The sequence below is a fragment of the Danio rerio genome, chromosome 13 (genome assembly GCF_052040795.2).
Source record: "Danio rerio strain M-AB ecotype USA chromosome 13, GRCz13ab, whole genome shotgun sequence".
Taxonomy (NCBI): domain Eukaryota; kingdom Metazoa; phylum Chordata; class Actinopteri; order Cypriniformes; family Danionidae; genus Danio; species Danio rerio.
The window spans coordinates 20,486,231-20,507,267 of NC_141033.1; the positions used below are offsets into that span (position 1 = coordinate 20,486,231).

At 41.2% G+C, this 21,037-nt stretch overlaps 1 protein-coding gene across 2 annotated transcripts in view; it reads left to right on the forward strand.

Annotated features, from left to right (window-relative positions):
* The window catches only part of pdzd7a (PDZ domain containing 7a), an 88,910-nt gene that overhangs the window by 59,209 nt on the left and 8,664 nt on the right, over positions 1-21,037 (forward strand). For both annotated transcript variants that reach the window (NM_001442401.1, NM_001190757.2), the window contains 5 exon segments: positions 1,878-1,969; positions 2,063-2,154; positions 3,241-3,312; positions 5,931-6,500; positions 7,341-7,441. In NM_001442401.1, the coding sequence (NP_001429330.1) occupies positions 1,878-1,969; positions 2,063-2,154; positions 3,241-3,312; positions 5,931-6,500; positions 7,341-7,441 (927 nt within the window).

The following is a 21,037-nucleotide window of genomic DNA, read 5'->3' on the forward strand; positions in this document are numbered from 1 at the left end:
TGTCATGAATAAACTGAAAAAGCCCCCTGAGATGAAGAAGGCATGCAGGCAGTGGTTTTTATATTTATGTAGAAAAAATAATTTTTGTAGTACTTAATTCCTTTTATTCTTTTTAATTTGTAAAGATATTTGTGTATTGCTGTAAGAGGTGCACATCTAACGCACTCTGCGCTGGACCTCCTCTCAGCTGGTCTATTATGCAGTCTATTTTAGTTCCTCAAATTAGCAAAGCGCCAGCAATGAGCCTTAACACACCTCCTTTTTAAGACCAGAACGCCTATGGGCGCACATATGAGCGCAAATGCATTCGCGATTTAAACAGCGTTGTGCAAAATATCAAAACGACACTTGCATCCAGCTGAAACTAGCAAACAACAACTGTGTCGTGCCTTGCGCCGCATTGCACGGGGTGTATAACAGGGCCTATTGTATTTTTAAATCAATAGATCTGAAATACCCGGATGTCCTATTACTTCTTTAGAGATTCTAAAGTGGACACTTTACTATTCTACAAAGTGTTAGTACAACCAAATGAAAGTTATGTCATTAATTACTTACCCTCATGTCATTTAAAACCCCCGAAGACCTTTGTTCACCTTAAGAACATAAATGGGGTTAGATGTTTATACATCACTACACAGTGCTCATGAAAGTGTGCCCTATACTGACACTGAGGAGAAGACACTGTTGAATAAAGTTTTTTTTTTTTTATGTGGGCACAAAAATATTCTGGTAGCTTGGCGATATTTTGTAATTTATCCATATTGTCTGTTTTGAGGATGTTTTAATACCGTTCTGGACTTTAAATGAGTCTGAAAAGTTTGCTGCAGTTTACAGGGGTTGAGGAATACCTTATATTTTATATAAAATATCTTAATTTGTAAAGATGAATGAAGGTATGAAGGGTTTGGAATGACATAAGCTTGCTTCAGTAATTCATAACATACAGTAATTTTCATTTTTGGGTGAATTAACCCTTTAAGGGTGCAGTTTATGAATAGAAGTGAAGCAACGCAACTGATGCTGGCAGGTCATATGATAATGACAACATGCCAGATATACTGTAGCACCTCCAAATTTACTACACATATTCATACTGTTTAGCACATTCTAATGGTCATGACATATGTTTAAATATACTAGCTACTCACTTAGACCTTCGGACATAGTGAGTCTAAAGACCTCAGTTAGCAGGTTCAGGTTTAGTACAATTTTAACAACCATGGTTTAGGCATATTTGAACATAGTAATTCTGCATCAAAAAAATGTGCCATTAATGACCTCATTGAGCTGTCTTGACCTGACAAAAAAAAAAAAAAAAAAATGAAGGATTTTGTTTGTGATCAATTACCAATTTGACTCAAAGAACCAAGCTTAATCATAAGTCATAATAAGAAATGCGTTACATAGAAAGCAGCAATGTCTGTTTCTCTTGGTGTTACTTCATCCTAAACGGTTGTGCAATCGCTCTTCTTCAGGTGCAATACAAGAATGCAATCCAACAAAGCCTCAATTTCCACTCTAATTAATAATCTACATAATTTATTAGAAAGAATGCGAATGAAGACAGAGCTGATTTCTCAGCCCATCTTTTTTTTATATCACTTTGAGTACAATCACAAAAATATAAACAAGTGGACTCTGACCAATAAGAAGAGTCTCGTGTTTCACTCACATGTATTTTGGAACTGACAAGCATTTTGGTTTACTATAAAATGTTGCCCCGTCTAATCAACCAATCCAAAGAACTTTAACTAATTTAACCAGTGCCTGTTTTAGATATAAACAAATGATCTACAGCTTTGAAAACACTCCTAGATCACTGACTCCAAAAGTTTACACTGTAAACTAGGGCATGTCCTCTACCTGTTCTTCAGTTTCTGGTCGATCGTGTGGTTGAGGATCTAGTGCGCCCCCTGCTGGCCATCTTGGACAAGCCTGAGAAGCTTCTGTTGCTGAGGGAGGTCAGGTGAGCAGTGGAACAATGTCACCCTGTACAATACTTTATTTATATAAATCCTGCATATGTTTACACTATCCATTCTAACGCACTGTTTTGTAGAATGATCATTCCTGCCACAGATCTGGGCCGTTTTGACAGTATGGTCTTGCCCTTTGAGCTTGAAGCCTATGACATACTAAAAAGCCGGTCTGGTAAGAACCTGTTTTCTTTGAAAAAATAACTTTTTTATTTTAGTTGCTGCAATAAAGTAGGAACTATACAGAAATGTCAGTCAGAAATGTACATATACCTATGGTAGCCCGTTCTCGCCTTTGAAGTCGGAATTGCGAATTATTAAGTCAGAATTCTGAGTTATGAAGTCAGAATTGCGAGTTATGTCAGAATTCTGAGTTATAAAGTCACAGTTCTGATTTGCGAGTTATTAAGTCAAAATTCTGAGTTATAAAGTCAGAACTCTAAGCTAGAATTGTGAGTTATAAAGTCATAATTCTGAGTTAAAAAGTCAAAATTTAGAGTTATGAAGTCAGAATTGCGAGTTATTAAGTCAGAATTGCGAGTTAACTTAGAATTCTGAGTTGTTAAGTCAGAATTCCAAGTTAGTTATTATATCAGAATTTCGAGGTATAAAGTCAGAATTGCAAGTTATTAAGTAGGGATGGGCAGGGTAGGTATAGACAGTAATAACTGTGACGGTTGGGTTTAGGATTGGGGAAGGTGTAGACGTTATTAACTGTGATGGTTGGGTTTAGGGTTGTGGTAGGTGTAGACGATAATAACTGTGACGGTTGGGTTTAGGGTTGTGGTAGGTGTAGACGGTAATAACTGTGACAGTTGGGTTTAGGGTTGTGGTAGGTGTAGATGTTAATAACTGACAGTTGGGTTAAGAATTGGGGTAGGTGTAGACGTTAATAACTGTGACTGTTGGGTTTAGGGTTGTGGTAGGTGTAGACGGTAATAACTGTGACAGTTGGTTTCGGATTGGGGTAGTTTTAGATGCTAATAACTGTGACGGTTGGGTTTAGGATTGTTTTAGGTGTAGTTGTTTAATGACTGACAGCTGTGTTTAGGATTGGGGTAGGTGTAGATGTTAATAACTGACAGTTGGGTTTAGAATTGGGGTAGGTGTAGACTGTAATAATAAAAAGTTTTTAATAAACTGTGCTTTGTAAAAAATCTATAGGTTGACATATACAATTTTTGTAAAGTTATAAAAATAACTGTGAGTAATATAGCGTGGTAAATGTGAAATATTTATGGAGTGTTTTTTGGTTCTCCAGTGAGGTCTCCTGTCCTTCGTTCTCCTCGACATGGAGGAACACCCCGTCGCCATCTAATAACACCCATCCCAGGTAACTTTCCTGCTGCTCTGAACGGGAGTTTTTCATTCTTTCATTTCTCTTGTGCTGTGCCATGCCCTCTTACTGATCCTTGTTGGATATTATATAACCAGAAGATGCAAACAGTCTTCTGCACCAGCCATCTCATATCCTGAATGATTGTCTGTACACTTACACACATACATAAACTACAAATATCCTGTTGCTGATATTTAATCCAGACCCCCCCTCCCACTACACACATACACACACACATACACAGTCCTCTCATTTTCTCATCACTTTTTGACAATGAGAACATTTGACCATTGTAAGCTGCCATTTGGGGCCACAAATGCATAATTTGCATTATAGACAAACATGCATCACTGCCAAAATAAGATAATCTGTCTCTTATTGCCAAATAGCCTGCCTGCTGACACCGCATGACCTCCTGACCTCTAACCCTGGAGCGCACAGTACCCGATGTCATTGTCCACAGTACTGGTCTACATGTGCGTCTGACTTTTGAATAGAAGTCGTTTCTGAAATGCAAGAAAGGCGTCTGCATTGTTTAACCTTCAAGCATCCACCCACACAGGTCTGAGGCTTAATGCAGCTCCTTTGTAGTGTCTACAGAGGAGTAATTTAAAACTCTCTCCGCTAGAGGCCCCTGAAATCTGAGTGAGATGTGCATGTATGCAATGCCACACCGCTGCTGACTCAGTGCATATGAATGCATGATTGTCAATCACATTTCTGGATGAAAGAGAAAGTGTGTGTAAGGTTTGGTAACATCTGTACTGATTTAAGGAGATAAAAATGAATTCAACATGATGCAGAGAGGTCTTGATCACCCTCAGGGGTTTTATTTTGTAATAACAATCAGTTAGATGTACATGATCCTGTTTATTACACAGCTACTTACCACATACATAGGGATCTCATGCAAAATAATGATTTGGGTCAAAATATTTGATTAACTCACTGATTGTAAAGCTTCTACAAAGAAAGCAGATGTGATTAAGCAAAGCTGCGATTATCAGACCCAAATTCTCAGTGATGTTTGTCATCAGTAGTATCTTGAAAGCCAGAGGGTGCTCTCGCATAGAAAATCCAAACACCCACGAAGAAGTAATTCCCATTGGGTTTTATTGTAAACAAGATTCAACTGCCTTTATTGATTTAGCATGACTAACCCAGGAGACACAGGACGTCAACATGATCTCAGATTGATGTGGTACCCCAATATTGTGGGGCGTTGTATTTTGCTTGGATATGAAAAAGGGATTGACGTCAAAACCCAAAATCAGGCTGATGTCAATGTCCAATGTTAGACTGTGTGGATGTGGCAATGACGAATTGTTGCCAATTTATTAAAAATAAAAAACCTTAAAAATCACATGTACACAAGTCTTCTCAGCCTATGTCGTGAAACTCTAAATTGAGCTCAGGAACATTTACCACAGGTGAACTCTAATTAAGCTGCTGAAACATCTCTTAATTGGAGTTCATCTGTGGTAAATTCAGTTGATTAAACATAAAAAAGGCATACACCTGCCTATATAAGGTCCCAGGGTTGATAGTGCATGTCAAATGATAAACCAAGCATGAAGACAAAGGAATTGTCTGTAGACCTCTGAGACAGGATTGTCTCGAGGCACAAGGCTGGGGAAAGTTACAGAAAAAAATTCTTCTGCTCTGAAAGTTCCAATGAGGACAGTGGCCTCCATCATCCGTAAGTAAAAGATGTTTGGAACCACCAGGACTCTTCCTAGAGGTGGCCGGCCATCTAAGCTGAGTGATCGGGGGAGAAGGGCCTTAGTCAGGGAGGTGATCAATAACACTATGGTCACTCTGTTTGAGATCCAGCGTTCTTCTGTGGAGAGAGGAGAACCTAACAGAAGGACAACCATCTGTGCAGCAATCCACCAATCAGGCCTGTTTGGTAGAGAGTTCATACAAAAGCCACTCCCCATCTGGAATTTGCCATAAGGCATCTAAAGGACTCTCAGACCATAAGAAACAAAATTAATTTAATTTAATACATTTAATACATTTTGAAATAAGACTTTAACAAAAAAAATGTGAAAAAAGTGAAGAGCTATGAATACTTTCTGGATGCACTGTAAATCTAACCTAATATTATTGTCTTATGACATTGTGTTTATGCTGGAAATAATCACACAAGCACGGACTCATCTATATTTGGATTTATTTCAAACACTTGACTGAAGTTGTGGTATTTTCATGTGCTTTTTCAGATGTAGCAGCATTTATTACACAGAGCCGTAGTTCACTAAGAAGTGACTTAAACAGCTGTCATTATAACAGAACGAATATATCAGTTGCATTATTGTCTGATTAAATTGATTGAAATTTTTTATGTGGTTTTGCCTAGTTTGTTGGTGTACTATGACATTTTTTACTGTATATGGTACTACTGTGTACATACTAAATATAATGCACATGAAAACTGCCTTCTAATAATTAGCCAGACCTAAACTGAGCAAGCAATATGCTACTTAGCTTTATCATTATCATGCAGCAATTGACCAATCACAATCAAGTATTCTAGACAGATGTGCAATAAAATCATATGTATGTATCCAAACAAGATGGTTTTAATATCCTCTTGTATCCTCTCAAAGATTACAGGGGTGGATTTCACCTTCAGCCGGTGCAGGATCTGGAGAGGGAACGACAACTCATTGAAGATTTGGAACGAATGCGTTTGGCAGGTTTACCGACTGGACGACTTCCTCCTCCTCGAGCTTTCACCCCTCTTTTGGATGTACCAGTAGACACCTACATCACAGACTCGCTCCGTAATCGCTCTTTGAGTCCTGCTCGGTCCGGCTTTTCACACTCAGAGTCCCCTTACAGCACAGAACGCACTGGACGTTCCCCCCTGAGAAGGGACAATGGTTTCCCCCATGACTCTTTCTCCAGCAGGGGTGATTCTGTCCCAGAACGAGGAAGGTCTCCCTATAGGAATGGACATAGAATGAAAACAGACAAATCTCTGAATGGTAAAGAGGTAAAGTATACTGTAATGAGTGCACACCGCCGGAGCAGGACACCATTGTCCCAGGTGTTTGCGCCCAGCCCAGAACAGCACTGGAAAGAACCAGTGAATGGACACTCGGACAGCCAAGACAGAACAGAACAGGACTACGTACTAACCACGGTAACCATCTCAAAGACTAAACAGTCCCTGGGTGAGTTACTTGAAGCCATTATGTTTGACTTTATATTGAATTTTTTTTTCAAACATCCTAAGCTGTTTGTTTGCTGAGCTTCTCCATGCAAAAGTTGTCATCTCAATGCTGGGGCGTTTTGATTTGTTGCCAGGTTGCTATGTGTTTCTCATGTTTGTACATGGTTTATAGGTTGTTTTAGAAGGTTGCTAGGTGGTTTCATATAAACTCAATCTGTATTATATTCTAATCCATAGTTTTGGTTTGGGCCTGTCCTCTGTATTGGGATTTTTCTTATTCACAAAGCAAAAAGGACAAGTTTGATCACTTAGATAAGTAATCTCTCCTCCAAAGGCCCTTTCATGTCAGAAACATAAACAATGAGTTACATGCCAAAGCTTAATTCTTAGGGTTAGGGGTTTTTTAAACCTCTAACTCAAAATGTTACTGAAGCCTACAGTATTTATACAAAACCCATTCTCAGAATTTGTCATCTGCATTTAATCCATCCAAGTTAGTGCACACACATTAGGAGCAGTGATTATTGAACACACATTCACTTACATACTATGGACACACACCCGGAGCAGTGTGCAGCACTTGTAGGTTAGGTGATTTGTTCAAAGGTGCCTCCACTGTGGGTAGAGATGATGGAAGAGATTGCTGATAGGACTGAGAATCGAACTCATAAACTTTGTCAGACTTAAAAAAACAAATATTGGAGAGATCTAAACTTTATCATCTGCAGACATCCAAAAATGTTTAGTTAGGATTGCAATAAGTACCTGTTACTTTTAAGGACATTAAAAGTGATCGGTTAACATTTGGATGGTTAAATCATTTATGTTGTTCTTTGTGCAGGTATAAGCATCTCAGGTGGGATTGAGTCAAAGGTGCAGCCAATGGTGAAGATAGAGAAGATCTTTCCAGGAGGAGCAGCTTCAACCAGTGATGTCCTGAAGGTAAAATAGCCACCGCTACAGGCTTAGCAGTGTTGCAGTTGAGACCATTATATTAGCAGGCCTCAAAATTAAATTAACCGGTGCTCCTAACTGAAATAATTTAGGCGCACAATATATAATAACACTCCAGTCAGTTGAACTGAAACCTCCTCCTGGTCTCTGTCTCTGCCAAAATGAGCTGGTCATGACTTCAACGCTGATGCTAATGATGCATAGGAGAACAGTCATCCGACCTGTAGAGTGTGCTTCACTTAATGCCACGTGCAAAATGTGATACAGCATATACAGTATTACCATCTGTTTCATCTTGTCATGTTTGTACAGCATGCATTAATGTGGTATTTTACCTCAAAGCTGTTTCAGTGATGTTTCTAGGCTTGCGCAGGTGTTCAGCAGGAATCTCAGGTGGATGCCTCTACTTGTCCATTTAGAGTCTTAACAGAATGACTACATATTTGTATTTCCTCCCTAAATGGATAACTGCTTATTACAATCACACCTAACCTCAAAGCCATACCTTTGACTGTTATTCTGGTCCACTTTGAATAGCATATATAGTCCACTTAGGCAGGATCCAACATGTAAAATGACCAACCAAAGTTGAAATTGGATGAAACAAAGTGGTTCATGATCTCATCTAAACTCATGAATGTCTTTTAACAGATTCTATACTATTTTGCTGTATAAAATTCATTAATGATGTTGGAAGGATTTGTCCAGGCATTATTTACTTGATAAATAATGTGTTTGACTTCAGATCATTAATTAGGTGGGTCTGGTAAAGATCCGTTGCTACAAGCCAAGTTGCTGGTTTCTGTTTAGGTTATACCTTGCACTCAGTTACATTAGCTGAGCGGAGAGCCATTTTTATATGCTGAAGTGGCACAACTCATTCATCATTGATGAATTACATCAACCAGGCTAGAAGTTTTTATTTTATTTTATTTGAGTCAGCTGCTTTATTTTAAAGTCTCCGCTTTCTGAACATAGGCTGTATGTCTCTGCTGCTCGATTCTGGCTAGTTTATGGGGTATATTTCCAGAACAATGAGATACTGCTTAACTACCATAGTATGATGCAGTGATGAAAAATCTAGCTAGTCTGACTGTATCCTGAACTGTGTCATACATCTGTTATTTAAACCATGTTTGGTAGAACCATTGTTTTGTGATTTCAAGCATTTGGAGTGAAAACTTCTGCTAATGAAAAATTATGACATCTCATAAAAAAATATATTATTTGGATAAATAATAGATGTGGAAAGAACTGCTTCACTGTTTTGTTCTCAGTTATTTGACTATTACTTGAATTTTCGAACGTCACTCTGGGTATCTACCATGGTACTATTCTACTAGTAGCATTGATACACTGTAAAACCCAACAGTCAACTTTATTAAATAAATGAGTGTAGAGTGTTTTGAGTGTAGTTAACTCAAAATTTACTGAACGTTAATTCTACTTATTTGAAAAGAGTTTTGAACTCAGTGTTGAGGTTAATGAGTTAATTAAATGCCTCATTACTTTAACTTAAATGGAATTTGTTCATGGTACTTCTATAAAGTTTTTTTAAATCGCATGGTTTGGTGCAATCGTTTTCCTCAAATGGTTTGAGTGGCCTTAACTTATTGGGTTTTACAGTACTCAGTTGGTTTGAGTTCTCTTTATTTATTGGGCTTTACTGTTCTCAAATTGCTTCATTATTGCTGTTTTTTATTTAATGCCATGCAAAGTCAGAGAGCGATAAGCAGAGTGAATATGCTAAATCATTCTCTGATGTTAGATTGGATTGAACATAAACCAATATTCCCCCCCCACATGTGACACTCACTAGTTGCACATATGAAGCCACACTCAATCTTTATCCTCATGAATTTATTGCATAGGGTTTTCCACTTCTGTTTAACCTTCTGTTAAACCTTTTCCACTACAGCCCGGAAACATCTGGTCAGGTTTGTGGGAAAAACTTGTCAAACTTGTCAAGCCATGAAAGAAAAACGAAGTGATATTGTCTCCTTTGAATCATATTTAATCTGTATTTCCTGTGTGCTTGTTTTGTGCTATCGAGTTGTGTTTTACTGTAACTGCAGCAGCTCAAGGCATTCACGCCTCAATCTCATCCATTGACTAATTTTTATTACGATGCCTCAAAAGAAAAAAAGATTTACTTTAAAATGATGGATTTACGTCTTGTGTTTTGTGCATTGGTAAACACATATTTGTGCACTTTGTTTAGTCTTTAGGCCTAAAGGGGTGGTCCACTATGAAACCATATTTACAATTTTTAGTTGATAATGTAGCTGTGTGAACATAACATTTCTAAATGTAAGACACTCAAAGTTCAATGCAAAGGGAGACATTGGCTTTTACAGAGTTAGCCTAGCAAAGCATACGGCAAGCAAAGTTTGGAGACTACAAAGAAATACATCCGGGTTAATGAGATCTTAAACCCTTCAGGTTCCGTGCATACACCCTGCGCAGTGAAGGGGTGTGGCCAGATGCGCTGTAATGTTATAGCAGAGAAAGCTAAAATGCAGTCTAAACACTGCTATTTCCACAGAACTTCTTCTGTTTCTGTATTTAGGCTTCAAAAGGACACGACACAAGACAGAAGTGCTTAAAATTTAATTTCCAGAGAATTATAAAAAAATATATAGCTAGCATTTGACAAAGGACAGCTTCCAAAATCTCCCAGTTCAGTTTTGGAATCAGCTATAAACTCCTCAAAGGAGGAGCAGCTCAACTATGATAGCAGAATCTGTGGATTGTGAGCCACAACCTGTAAGTTTTTTATTTGTTAAAATTTATCTATTACATGCTAAGTTAGTGTTATGATATGTTGTAGCAAGGATCTAAACAAGGATGTAAACAATAGGAAATGTTGTTTGGCACTGTTAACAATTTAGCTACAAATTCATATTTATCAGTCAAACAGCTGTAAACAGTCACAATCTACCCCAGCACTGCAGTGTCTCTCTACGCAGCCACTTTCCCTGCGTTCTACATCTCAAAAAACAAACTCACAAAAGATATGTGAATGTTTCATATTATGCTTATAACCAGAAAGTATGTGAAAGACAATTGTCATATTTAATTTTAGAGAGCAGTTATGAGGTTCAGCTGTGTCCTCTTCATTATATGTCAGATTCAGGCTCAAACATATATGGCTAACAATTACACTGACTGACAATATTTATACAACAGCAAAGTGCGTGCTAGTAAAGGCATGACACTTTCTGGTGATGTAGAGCTGAACTGCAAATCTCAGCACATCATGTTAGCTGAGCAATCAGAGCCCTTTAAGGACACGCTTTTATGGAACTAGGAAATATGACAGTCATTTTTTCATGTTAGCTGAGTAGCTTTATATAATTTTATAATATATATGAAAAAAAAAATGTAATTTTTACAAAGGAAGCATGAGCACACATTGCTTTGCATATTACAAACAATTTCAAGCCTTAAAAATTCGCTCTGGACCACCCCTTTAAACATTGCTGATGAGTGAAAGCAAAAATCTTAACTTTTAATTGGGCTTTGCAATTATTGCAATGCTGACAGTCTTGTTTTCATAATAGACAAAACTGAGACTTTCGCCCAATCCTAATTCTACACCTTAGCCCTTCCCCTTACCCCTACCCCTTATTTTGCGCATTGCTGTGAAGGGGTAGGGGTGTCCCAGTTCTCTTTAGCTTGAAGGCGTAGGGCTAAGGGGAAGGGCTAGATAGCCCTTCGAACAAAGATTTTTCAGGACCACACTCGAAACCAAGAGGTAAGAAAATTTGCAAGAATACACCAGCCACAACGGCAGGATAGCTGCATCCGGAAGTAGGGAGATCCAAAAATTTGTATTTTTTGTCATTATTACAAATTTTTTACTTAAAAAAAGAACATGTTTTAATATATTCATAGCCACATTTGTGTTTTACAGTCAAAAAATAAAAAATAAAATAAAATAAAAAACGTAAAATTTTGCTGTTTATAATCCATGATAATAACTCCTGTATAGCAGACCCACAACATTCTGAAACTCGATGACACTAGAATAGCCTGTCAGAAAAGTCTAGTGGCTGGGAATGAGCTTTTTACAGTTTGCTATGATGTTAATGTTGTTTTTGGTGTGTTTACATAGATGAATATGGCCATTGTGTAAATATACAGTACAGTTATGAGCTTATTGCCACATTAGATCGTTATGATAGCATAATATATGCCTTTAGTCATTTCCTTAAGATAACAACACAAAAAACAACTCAACTGGAATCACTACAGCAGTCGCGATCGTCTGATCTCATATAAAGCAAGAGATCGCGATGACATATAATGACGTGTACAGCTGCTGCAATGCTGTCTCATTTCTTAGGGGTAAATTTTGAAGCCTTTTTCTTTCAAAAATAGAATTAGGATTGAGCCTTTGTCACAAGACAGAGCCCATTTTAGGCCTCTACTAAATTTTGACCAAATATGTAGCCACTGCACTTTGCCGTTGTAGGGCAGTATACCGAATGAGGCTAAACGAAGGCTAAAGGTCAACGCAGGTGGCATGATACCAGCAGCACCTCTGTGACCCCGCATACAAGGTTAAAACTCTGGAATCCCATGTGTGTGTCTCTGTACGTGTGTTTGTGAGAAGACGTATCCTTGTTGATTAAAGCCTATCAGGTGACAGCGTTTCTCTGGCCTGCTCTGAGAGACTTGTGTTGCCACACTCAGGAGATCTGGTGTCAGACTCGAAACCCTTCAGCTGCCAAGCACATCCACTCATCTCTTGCCTCCACCAGGGGTCGGTGTGAAATACTAGTGTGTACTTCTATTCATACCAAGGACAGCATAATTTACATTCCACTCTATTGGCTTGTTGTCGCACCCTGAAGCTATGAGAGGCTCTTCAGTGAGCTCTGCAGATTAACAGGCCTGCAGAGGAAAGTGTGGAGGTCCCTGTTGACATACTTCCTCTTCCTGATGTCTAACTGATAACTGCATTATCAGAGTGGCAAGTATGCTCCAGTGGCAGTGAGGTCAGGTTTCTGCCGCACATTGTCTCCCTCTTATCAAATGGTGACAATGCGCATGGCAGATGGAGGTCAGGTGTAGTGTATGTGTTGGGGCTCCATAGAGTCTGCTCATGTGTAATTAGTCCAGAGCTCACTTTTTCATCTTGATTATTATAGTCTGTTGTCTTCATCTTGATGGTCTTATAAATACAGAGGGCTTCAGTTTAATAACAGATTTGACTACAATAACAGATTGAACTTTCCTTCTATGGTTAGATGGCTAACAGTGCTTTATTCACATTACAAGATGTCAAAGACAAGATGTTCAGTCTTGGTGTCTGCTTCAAATTATATTTCCAAATGTGATTTTATAAACATAGAGACATTAAATCCAAATACAGGGTCTCTTTTAATGTTTTAAATAACTGAAAACAGTGGGACGGTGGCTCAGTGTTTACTGTTACCTCACAGCAAGAGGGTCGCTGGTTTGAGCTGGGTTTTGAGTTGGCATTTCTGTGTGGAGTTTACATATTCTCTCTGTGTTTCCTGTGTGGTGACCTCTGAAATAGAGACTAAGCCGAAGGAAAACGACTAAGTGAATAACTGAAATAAAGTTCTGCTGCAGATCAGACAGTAAAATTATTAAGTCTTGGCAGACTGTATGACAATATTGCTCTTGAATATTTGCTTTTATACAACAGTTCTGTCTGGTTCTTGAATCTGATTGGCTAATAGTCGTGTGATATTCTGCAATAACAGTACTGGTCTAGCCTCTTAACCCTTCACCCTTGTGCATTACTGCACCCACATACAGCAACAAGCAGAGGACACTACAGTTTGACAAATATTCCTATTGTTGGGCAACATGATGTACATTTGAGGCTTTTTAGTGGAGAATGTAATTGTTTAAATCAGTGGTTCTCAAAGTGAAGGTTGGGACTCCCCGAGGGGTCGCGTGACAATGAAGAGGTGTTACCTGGTGATTTCCAAAAATCGATTTATTTTTATTAAATCCTAAGAATTACAAAATTTATCCATAACCTACTGTAGAGAAAAGAGGATATTCGCAACCTCAGAGGATATTCGCAAGTCACTGGCATTGTCATTTTGGGGGTAGTGGGCTGAAAAGTTTGGGAACACTTGGTTTAGATTGCAATTTATTTGGTTTATTCATAAGGATAGTGCCTATTTTAAAATATTCATAATTTCTTAGAGACAGGGCTTTGGTGGCCATAAGCCTTCCATACTAAGCTGACCAAAGACAGTTGATGTTGTCTATCCACAAGATGGCAACAGGACCCCATAATAAGCCCTTAGAAGATTAAAACAGCGTCATTTCTAACGACAACTGATCAAATCATTATTAAACTGGTAAGTGATATTCTAAGTCGATGTCTCTTTTGTATGTTGTAGTGCTGTATGTATACCATCTAAATGTAGTGTATTGAGTGTAAAATGGGACTCGCATATAAGCAATGTGTGTTGTGTTGGCAGAAGGAAAGAAGAAGTGCCCGCATGTGTTTAGTGTTGTTCCTTATTGCAAACACAACAGCAATCTGATTGTGCTGCTTTTTTTTTTGGGTAATTATTGTGATATCCCGATTGCAACAGAGAAATACTGTAGATCAGTGGTGTAGTCGGGGCTATACGCACGTACCCTGTATACTCCGCATGCTTACTTTTTTCCACAAGCTGTTTGGGTATTGCAACTTCTGAGGATCTATAATTGCGTATACCCTTGGTATACATTTTTTTTTCCTGATGAGATTCCCCCAATTTATGTATATTTGCATCCCCTTTACTATTTTTTCGATTTCGATTTTTCATCGTAGCTGAATGATGTCTCTTTGAAATGTTCAGGTAAAATTATAAAACAGCATGGGCATTACTTCAGCCCCCCAATATTTCTATTCAGCCTCCCTAAAACTTTTGTGATTACCTCATGATCGTACACTACTAAATGATCGCCCCAGCAGACTTCCGCTCCTCCATTTTCAACTCAATTTTTATTTAATCAGCAAACCACAGATGTGCAGAGCAAGAGCATAAGGTGTGTGTTTATTGTTAAAATATCTGCATATTTGCATAATATGGAGGTGCAATCGGGTTTCCCCATCTTCTATTTCCTCTGGCTGGCTAATACATTGAAAAAAATTTGTACATGCTAGTATTTAAGTTTTTAAAGAAGTGTGCTTTGCTTTTGTTTTCCTGTATTTTTTTTATTTACTTTGAATTTACAGTTTGCTAACAACATACAGTACAATACTTGATATAGCTGTCCTGAAACATGATTTTTGAACAATATTAAAATATTTATGTTTTTTTAAATAGACTAATTTTACAAGTCCCTTTAGAGTTAAACTGTTGGGTTTTACCACAAACTAATGCACTCAGTCAATCTCCGTGTCTGCTGGGGCAGTCTTACTTTAGGCATCTCTCTTTAAAATGAACAAATTTGTTAAAATATTTTTTCAATGTTAGAAAGAAATACACAGATATTGAGAAAATGTCAGGCTGTTATAGATATGTTATTTCAAAAAATGATTAAATTACAAAAATTTGAAACTCTCGGTGTATCTATCCACTTGAACTTTGCAGATGAGTGATTGATCCGCTGACGCATCAGCTGATTGACGATGTTTTTAAATGCTCCCTTGAAAGCTTGAAACGCTGTCAGTGATGTAATCAGCACACAGATTTACTCAAATCAGATTCAGGCCTTGTTCATATGTGGAAATTTATCTGATATGAATCGGATTATTGCCTTCGTGTCTGCAGTGTAAGCAGGTAGATCAGATTTTCACCTGTCAATGCGAGTCGTGCTTCATTAAAAACCATAGCGAATGACGCCAAGTCAGACACTTTCATTTCAGAACAGACTTCAGCAGAGTCCCAACCCTTAAATCTCATACATGATGACTTAAACAGCTTTCATATTGTCATATAGCACAAGTATTTAAGCATGTTAACGACAGCGAAAGAGCGAAATGTCCACCACGTAACCAATTTAAACTTATATAAAACTAGTGCATAGCTACATCACGTGCAAAAATCATTCCATGGACATTACATTAAGGTGCCTAAAGGTTTAAAAAAGCCTATAAATCAAAAGAAGATAGACAAATGAAAACCTTTTTGTCATAAACTATAGTAAAACAGCTTGTCAAAAGCTGCAAACAGATTACGTACAGGAATAGAGAAAAGAGCACTCTTTAATTGTCAGCTGTTAGTCAGCTCCCGCTCTTTTTTTCCTGGTCATTGCATCTTTGCCGTGTGCTGTGTAAATGCAGACAATTCCATACGAGTCACTTTTAAAGATGATGTGATGTCTTTAAAAAAAAATCAGATACAGTCACAAAATCGGAATTGACCATTAAGATCTGCAGTGTAAATGCAGCCAAAATCAAGTCATGTAGTGCAGATGTGGCCAACCCTGTTCCTGGAGAGGCATCTTCCGGCAGATTTCAGTTGATACCCATATCAAACACACCTGAACCAATTAATTAGGACCTGAACACCACGTGATAATTACAGGCAGGTGTGTTTGATATGAGTTGCAACTGAAATCTGTTGGAAGTTGGCTCTCCAGGATTAGGGTTGGCCACCCCTGATGCAGTGTAAACGGTGCAGCAATCCGCCAATGTTTAAAGTCATGTAGTGTGAACTAGGCTTAACTCATCCTTGACTACTCATGAACTTAAACTGTTGTTATTTAGTATAAATGCAATAGATGAGCGTGCATAAGGAGTTCATGGGTTAAAAATGGATTAATGATGATGTGCCCTTTCAAGTAAAGTCATGATATAATTATACATTAACTTATGAGTTCATAATGGTTAAATTAAGGATAAACTAATGTGGTAGTTAATACATTAATTAACAAACAAGCATGCACTAACAATTAAGGTAGCCATTATTCACACATGAACTCATGTGACTCACGTTGTAGTTAAAGTTGGTCATAATTAGCGCATTTATTGACTCATTATTAGTTCATAATAAAGTAATGTTTGGTTTACAGGTTAAAACATCATTATTCATATACTATTATTGTAAAATGTTACCAACATCTCTAAATATTCAAAAAAGTTTCTGTTTCAGTTTTATGAGCACTATGCACATTAATGTCTTCTCATCCCTGAGTCAACACCTTCTCTTGGTCCCTCTTCACACACGCACTGCTATCCAGTGATAAATGACTCTACTTGTCCTCTGCAACCATACAATGCTTTGGTGATTTGTGTTTAGTCAAAGAGGCAGATGGCATACAGAAAAGACTGACTATGTCCCAGCAGTCTCTTTAATGCAAGTGCTATTTGAAGAGGGATGTCAGTTAAGACCAATCTTAGGCCTCTTAACAGCCATAAAGGAAAAAAAAGCAAACATGTTGCATTAAGTATGATGTTTTAAAATACTTTTCATAATGCTTCTTAAGTAGTTCTTTTGTTCTTGAGTAACACTTATTAGCATAACCGGAATAATCAGTGCATAAAAAGTGCAGGCAATCATGCGAATAAATAACTAAAGCTTTTAAAATATCATCATTATTTATTATAACTATGTTCATTTAATGTATTTCATGCTGTTAGGTGAGATTGGATGTTGGGAGTTTATAACGCTGAGGTTATATTATAGCACAAGCACCTGTAAACCTGATAGGTGGAAACTAAACTTGATTTCACTTCTCTGTTTGAAATAACATAACTTTAAGCTTTTATACACAGCCGAATGATCCAGCAAGTGAATGCATTGAAACACTCAGTCCAAAGTAGCACTAATGTAAAGAAAACCAGACTTATTACATCAGAAATGGCATAGAAAACATAGACTCGCAGCCAGTTTTCAGTGGAATATTTCGGTGGTATATTCATTCCACAGTGTATTTCGCTTGAAAACACTAATATGAACCATTATACATCATGTTGAGTGAAATACAGACAAAACAGAACTTCAAAACAATCCATCAGTGTCTTGATAATAACGTTTTAATGGATAAAGATTGTAATCTAAGTAAAGGTCATAAAGCAGGCAGCATGTAAATCTGTTATATTGATTAGTTTTGTGTATGTGCAATAGGGTGTCACGTTCGGTGAGGGGGAAAAGGAGCGAGGACTCAGGTGCAGCAATAATGGGTTTTTATTAATTGCAAAATGAAAACAAAAAGGCAAAACAAACAACCCCGATGGGGAAAACTCTAATAAAACAAATAAACGAACAAACAAACTTGACTAGACTGGCAGGACAAGACAGGGCTGGACACAAGACAGGAAACAATCGACGACGAACTGGCAAAGGACTGAAAACATGAGGGGGATTATAAAGCAAAAAGTAAATTGACACACAGGTGAACACAATTAACTAATGATGGGTTAACAAGGAGGGTGGGACTAGACAATAGACGGGAGAGCGCATGACACAGAGAGACAATACAAGCCATGCGCTCACATAACACAACACTGAAGCACACGACAAAAGCACGTGACCACAATGTAAACACCGAGCCACGTGCTTTGACAAAAGACAAAAGACGCAAGACACGAGCACACGATGAATGAAAGCACTCACCGTGCGCTCACACACGCAGCGTGCATGCTTCATCCCAGCGCCGACCAAAACCGAAACCAACAAGACTGAGACGCTGGGAATGAAACACCACGCTGCTGACAAACGAAAACACAAACACGAGTACAGGAGCGCACGCGTCTGAGGGACGCAGAGCGCGCGCGCGGCCGCGTCAAGCAGAAGCGCGCACACTCTGCGTACACCCACGACGGCGTGCGCGCACACAGAGACAGAAACAGGACCAGACCTGAGTAGTGTCAGAGCTCTGCCACCAAAACAAGAATTTACAAGACCAAAGTGGCAGAACCCTGACACTAGCCCCCCCCAAAAGGGACGCCACCTGGCGTCCCTAAAGGGAACATCCAACAAGGTACAAGACAGACAAGAAACACCACAAGACAACAAAACAGGCAACATCAACAAACACAAGACCGGGAGGTGAACAGGCAAGACGACATGAAGGGGGGGAGGGAGGGGAGCCAAGCCAGACCCAACAAGACAAACAAGGGAGGGATGGGAGGGCAAGACCAGGGAGGATCAGGAGGGACAGTCCAGGGTGGATTCAGTGGGTCGGGGGCCCCAGCAGGGAGCCAGGGTGGAGCCGGAGGGTCAGTCCAGGGTGGAGGGGAGGAACACCAGGGAGGAGCAGGAGGGACGACCCAGGGAGGGTCTATGAGGGGAAACAAGGCTGGAGGCCTGTGGGGAGCCGGCTGGGCTGGAGGCCTGTGGGGAGCCGGCTGGGCTGGAGGCCTGTGGGGAGCCGGCTGGGCTGGAAGCGGCTGGGCTGAAGCCGGCAGGGCTGGAGACCAGAGGGGAGCCGGCAGGGCTGGAGACCAGAGGGGAGCCGGCAGGGCAGGGAGCCGGGCTGGTGCCGGCAGGGCTAGACGTTGGGTTGGCGCCGGCAGGGCTAGACGTCGGGTTGGCGCCGGCAGGGCTAGACGTCGGGTTGGCGCCGGCAGAGCTAGATGTCGGGTTGGCGCCGGCAGGGCTAGACGTCGGGTTGGAGCCGGCAGGGCAAGGAGCCGGGTTTGCGCCGGCAGGGCAAGGAGCCGGGCTGGGGCCGGCAGGGCAAGGAGCCGGGCTGGGGCCGGAAGGGCTAGACGTCTGGTAGGTGCCGGCAGGGAAAGGAGCCGGGTTGGGGCCGGCAGGGCAAGACGTCTGGGTGGCGCCGGCAGGGCAAGGGGCCGGGCTGGGGCCGGCTGGGCAAGACGTCTGGTTGGGACCGGCATGGCAAGGAGCCGGGCTGGGGCCGGCAGGGCTAGACGTCTGGGTGGTGCCGGCAGGGAAAGACGTCTGGGTGGTGCCGGCAGGGAAAGACATCTGGGTGGTGCCGGCAGGGCAAGGAGCCGGGCTGAAGCCGGCAGGGCAAGACGTCTGGGTGGCGCCGGCAGGGCAAGGAGCCGGACTGGGACCGACACTGGGGGGCGCTCAGGGGCTGGAGCCGACACTGGAGGGCGCTCAGGGGCTGGAGCCGACACTGGAGGGCGCTCAGGGGCTGGAGCCGACACTGGAGGGCGCTCAGGGGCTGGAGCCGACACTGGAGGGCGCTCAGGGGCTGGAGCCGGCACTGGAGGGCGCTCAGGGGCTGGAGCCGACACTGGAGGGCGCTCAGGGGCTGGAGCCGACACTGGAGGGCGCTCAGGGGCTGGAGCCGACACTGGAGGGCGCTCAGGGGCTGGAGCCGACACTGGAGGGCGCTCAGGGGCTGGAGCCAGTATGGTGGAGGAGCCCTTTCTCCTCCTACGCTTCCTTATTTTTGGTGGCGGGAAGCTGGCCACCTCTTCAGACACTGCTGGGCACTCCACTACCTCTGAAAGTGTTGCAGTGTCTGTTTCGGGCACCTCGAGGGATGTTGCTGCCGCCAGGGTGGTTGCTGGATGGGCTGCAATGGGTTCAGTCACCTCTAGGTGGGTGACAGGTGAGGAGGGCCCGTTCTTCCTCCTCCGTCTCCGTTGGTGGGTCATCGGAGGACTGGGGATTTGGCAGTCTGTGAGCGGGATTGGCGGTGGGCCAAGGGGAGGCAGGCCACCGTCTCCCTGGCTGTGGTACAAATAGCTCACAAACTGCCAGAATGACAGTATCCCCAGCATCCCCATCTCCCAGGCCTGAAGGGGGCTGTTGAGTCCAGCATTGAAAGCCTCCTTCAGTGCTGTGGTGGTAAACTCAAGCCCCTCTGCTGCGTAGACAAACTGGTAGGCAAACTCCTTGACTAAAGATTCCCCTTGATGAAGACCAAAGAGTTTGCCCAAACGTTCCTTCTGCTGGCATGCAGAGGGACGTGAACTGGGAGATGGGAAAAGGAAGATACCCATATTTCTGCTGAGTCCTCTGTTTTGGCCAGTTCGTACTGTCACGTTCGGTGAGGGGGAAAAGGAGCGAGGACTCAGGTGCAGCAATAATGGGTTTTTATTAATTGCAAAATAAAAACAAAAAGGCAAAACAAACAACCCCGAGGGGGAAAACTCTAATAAAACAAATAAACGAACAAACAAACTTGACTAGACTGGCAGGACAAGACAGGGCTGGACACAAGACAGGAAACAATCGACGACGAACTGGCAAAGGACTGAAAACATGAGGGGGATTATAAAGCAAAAAGTAAATTGACACACAGGTGAACACAATTAACTAATGATGGGTTAACAAGGAGGGTGGGACTAGACAATAGACGGGAGAGCGCATGACACAGAGAGACAATACAAGCCATGCGCTCACATAACACAACACTGAAGCACACGACAAAAGCACGTGACCACAATGTAAACACAGAGCCACGTGCTTTGACAAAAGACAAAAGACGCAAGACACGAGCACACGATGAATGAAAGCACTCACTGTGCGCTCACACACGCAGCGTGCATGCTTCATCCCAGCGCCGACCAAAACCGAAACCAACAAGACTGAGACGCTGGGAATGAAACACCACGCTGCTGACAAACGAAAACACAAACACGAGTACAAGAGCGCACGCGTCTGAGGGACCCAGAGCGTGCGCGCGGCCGCATCAAGCAGAAGCGCGCACACTCTGCGTACACCCACGACG